General features: G+C 38.8%; 1 protein-coding gene across 1 annotated transcript; it reads right to left on the reverse strand.

The window, feature by feature from the left end:
• Window positions 1–12: 12 nt before the first annotated feature.
• Window positions 13–2,568, reverse strand: LOC107099132 (GTPase IMAP family member 8-like; the record flags this gene model as incomplete). Its single annotated transcript, XM_015397131.1, has 3 exons — window positions 2,481–2,568; window positions 1,117–2,214; window positions 13–1,034 (listed from the first exon to the last, which is right to left on the reverse strand). Coding segments are annotated over exons 1-3 (2,208 nt in total), but the record flags the coding sequence as incomplete, so codon positions are not given.
• Window positions 2,569–3,003: the final 435 nt, after the last annotated feature.

Here is a 3,003-nt window from a genome sequence, read left to right on the forward strand (position 1 = left end):
TTCTTTTTCCCAAGCTTCTTTAACTTTTTGTTTCTCTTTTCTCATATTTTCCAGCTCTCTGCTGACAGTCTTCTTTTCCTCTTTTTCTGCCTGAATTTTTTTGTCCAAAATTTCAAGCTGCTTAATTAAACTCTCTCTGTGATTTATTTCTTCAGTTTCTCTTTTTCTCTTTTCATTTTCTCTCTCTTCCTGCTCCTTTTCTCTCTGTTTTTGCTCTTTATCTATATTTTCTTTCATTTGCTTTAGTTTTTGTTCTGCTTCCTGTTTTAGTTTTTCTTTCTGTTCTTCCATTGTTCTTTTCATTTCCTGCATTTCTTCATCATATTTCCTCTTAAGTTCCTCCTTCTCTCTCCTCATCTCTTCTTCCTTCTCCTTCAGGATTTTCTCTGTTTTTTTCAGAATGGCAGCTTCAGCCTCCTGCAGCATCTCATTGGTGTAGAATCTGTTGTTATTTTCTTTCACCATCGTGTCAATCTTCCTGATCAGCTCACTGACTTGTTTTTGATTATTTTTATCATAGTTGCTAAATACATGGCATCTTCCTCCACAATCAGAGATCAGCTTCTTCAAGTAATCATTTTCTCCAATACAATCTTCAATTGTCTGCTCCTCATGTTCCAGTTTATCTCCATGTGTGAAAAGAATGATGGTGAATTTTTCTGCACCTTTCCCAAATCCTTTCTTTATTAACTCCAATGTCTCCTTCTCCTCTGGTGTAATTCTACCGATCTGTAAAACCAGCAGGAAGACATGTGGACCTGGAGCCAAAAGACTCATACATTTCAACATCTCATCATAAACTTCTTCATGGGACAAACTGTCATCAAACAGACCAGGAGTATCGACCACAGCAACAGGACGGCCGTCCACCACACGCTGCTCTTTCTGACAAAGCTTTGTGACTGATTTGAAGTCTGCTTTAGCTTTAAAGACTTTACGTCCCAGAATTGTGTTTGCAGAAGAGCTTTTTCCAGAACCAGTTTTACCGATTAGAACAATCCTCAGACACGCAGAGCTCTGATCCATTTCAGGACCTGTAATTAAATTATAAAATTTTGTGTTATTATAGAGTTGCTTCACAAGTCTGAAATATGGTGTTTTCCAACAACAACTTACCCTCATGCTTTTTGAGTTTCTTCATTTCAGTCTGTAGTCTGGTGATGCTTTCATCTTGTTTGAAAATTTTCTCTATTTGGCTGCTCAAAAATGACTTTGATGTGTAAAAGTTTGGGCTCTTCTTGATGATTATCTCTCTTTCTACCATCTCTACCAATTCTGGGTTCTTCCTTCTGTTGTTGATATTAAGAACAAAATATCTTCTTCCAAAGCACAAAAGCTCCTGGATGTCCTTGCTCTCATTAATAAAGTTAATCACAGCTGGCGCTGTAGGATCTGACTCCGTAGTGAACAGGATGATGGTGAAATCATTGACTCTAGAGCTGAATGTGTCCTGGATGGCCTGTAACTCTCCTTTGTCTTCATCAGTGAGGGGACCCACAGGTAGGACCAGGATGAAGGCGTGGACACCCTCAGGTTCACAGAGGGAGATACACCTGAACGATTCCTCCATCACTTCCTGCTTAGCTTTTCCACACAAGGCAGGCAGCTCCACCACAGAAACCCAACGTCCATGAATCTCTCCCTGGTTTCTAACACACTCTGAGGAGCTGGCCTTTGGTCCAAATCTTTCTTTTCCTAAGATGGCATCAACAACTGAAGTCTTGCCTGCTCCTCTTCTACCAAAAAGAACCAGGTTCAATGAAGGTGTGGGTCTGTTCAACAAAGGCATGAAATCATCCTCATAACTCAGCGTTAGATATTCTCCCCTATTGTCACAAACAAGCTTTTCTATTTCTTCTGTCATGTTCTTCCGGTCATCTGATGAGATTTCATTTCTTTCAAGATTGACTCTGACTTTCCTTTGCTTGCAGTCATTGATCAGTCTTTCCACTGCTTTATCATCAGGATTCTCATCATGTGTCAGGATAACCATTGAATGTTTGAAGGCATCTGGTAGAAACAAACTCAGGATGAACTTCAGTGTTTTTCTGTCCTCTTCAGTAAATTCTGAAGGCTTCACCAACAGCAGCAGAACATTTGGTCCAGGAGAACAGAACTCCACACATTTCTGGATCTCTTTTCTCAGACTTTCCACAGATAAACTGGATAAGTCTGGAGTCCTCACTACTGTTACTGGTTTACTGTTCCATGAACCTTTGACAACATCACAGTGTTTGGAAGAACTGAATATGGAATAACTGATTCTGGAAGTGGTAAAGTCCCTTTTTCCTGTTAAGATGTTTCCCAAAGTTGTTTTCTTGTCTTCACTCTTTCCAAACATCACTATTCGGAGCTGATGTGCTGAAATAAATACAAATACAATATTAATTTCTTATATCTCATTTATCTGTTTCCACTAGATGTATAAATGTTTTAATTGACAACACAAATAAGTCAAAGTCTACATAAAGCCAACTTACCATCTCCTCTATGCTGACTTTGCGCAGCTGCTGTTGGATCTTTGAGAACTCCTCTGGTGACATGTTCTTCTCTAGAGTTCTTCACCATTTCTTCAATAACCATTAACAGTTGTTTTTGTTCATAATTATATCCCATTAACATTTTCTGTCTACATCTCTTAATTAATTCTTTCAGCTGTTGATTTTGCATATATTCTTCCATGGAACAAGAACTCTTTGTTTCATTGGATACTATCAGAGCACATGAGTGGTTAAATGCTTGATCACTAAAATCTTCAAGAAATGTAGACAGATTCAGTTTGTCTTTCTCTGTGAAGTTTTCAGGCTGTAGAACCAGCAGGAACAAATGAGGCCCAGGAACAGAGAGTTTCTCACATTGATCCAAATGTTTTCTTAAGTCTTCTTCAGAAGATTCAAGGCACAGATTTGGTGTGCTTATTAGAACAAATAGTTTGTTTTTGATCGTTCCTGTGACTTTCAGACAGCTTTCTGGTTCTCTGTTCTTCTCAAACCTGTTCTCTCC

This window comes from Cyprinodon variegatus, unplaced genomic scaffold (genome assembly GCF_000732505.1).
Source record: "Cyprinodon variegatus isolate N-32 unplaced genomic scaffold, C_variegatus-1.0 Scaffold839, whole genome shotgun sequence".
NCBI lineage: Eukaryota > Metazoa > Chordata > Actinopteri > Cyprinodontiformes > Cyprinodontidae > Cyprinodon > Cyprinodon variegatus.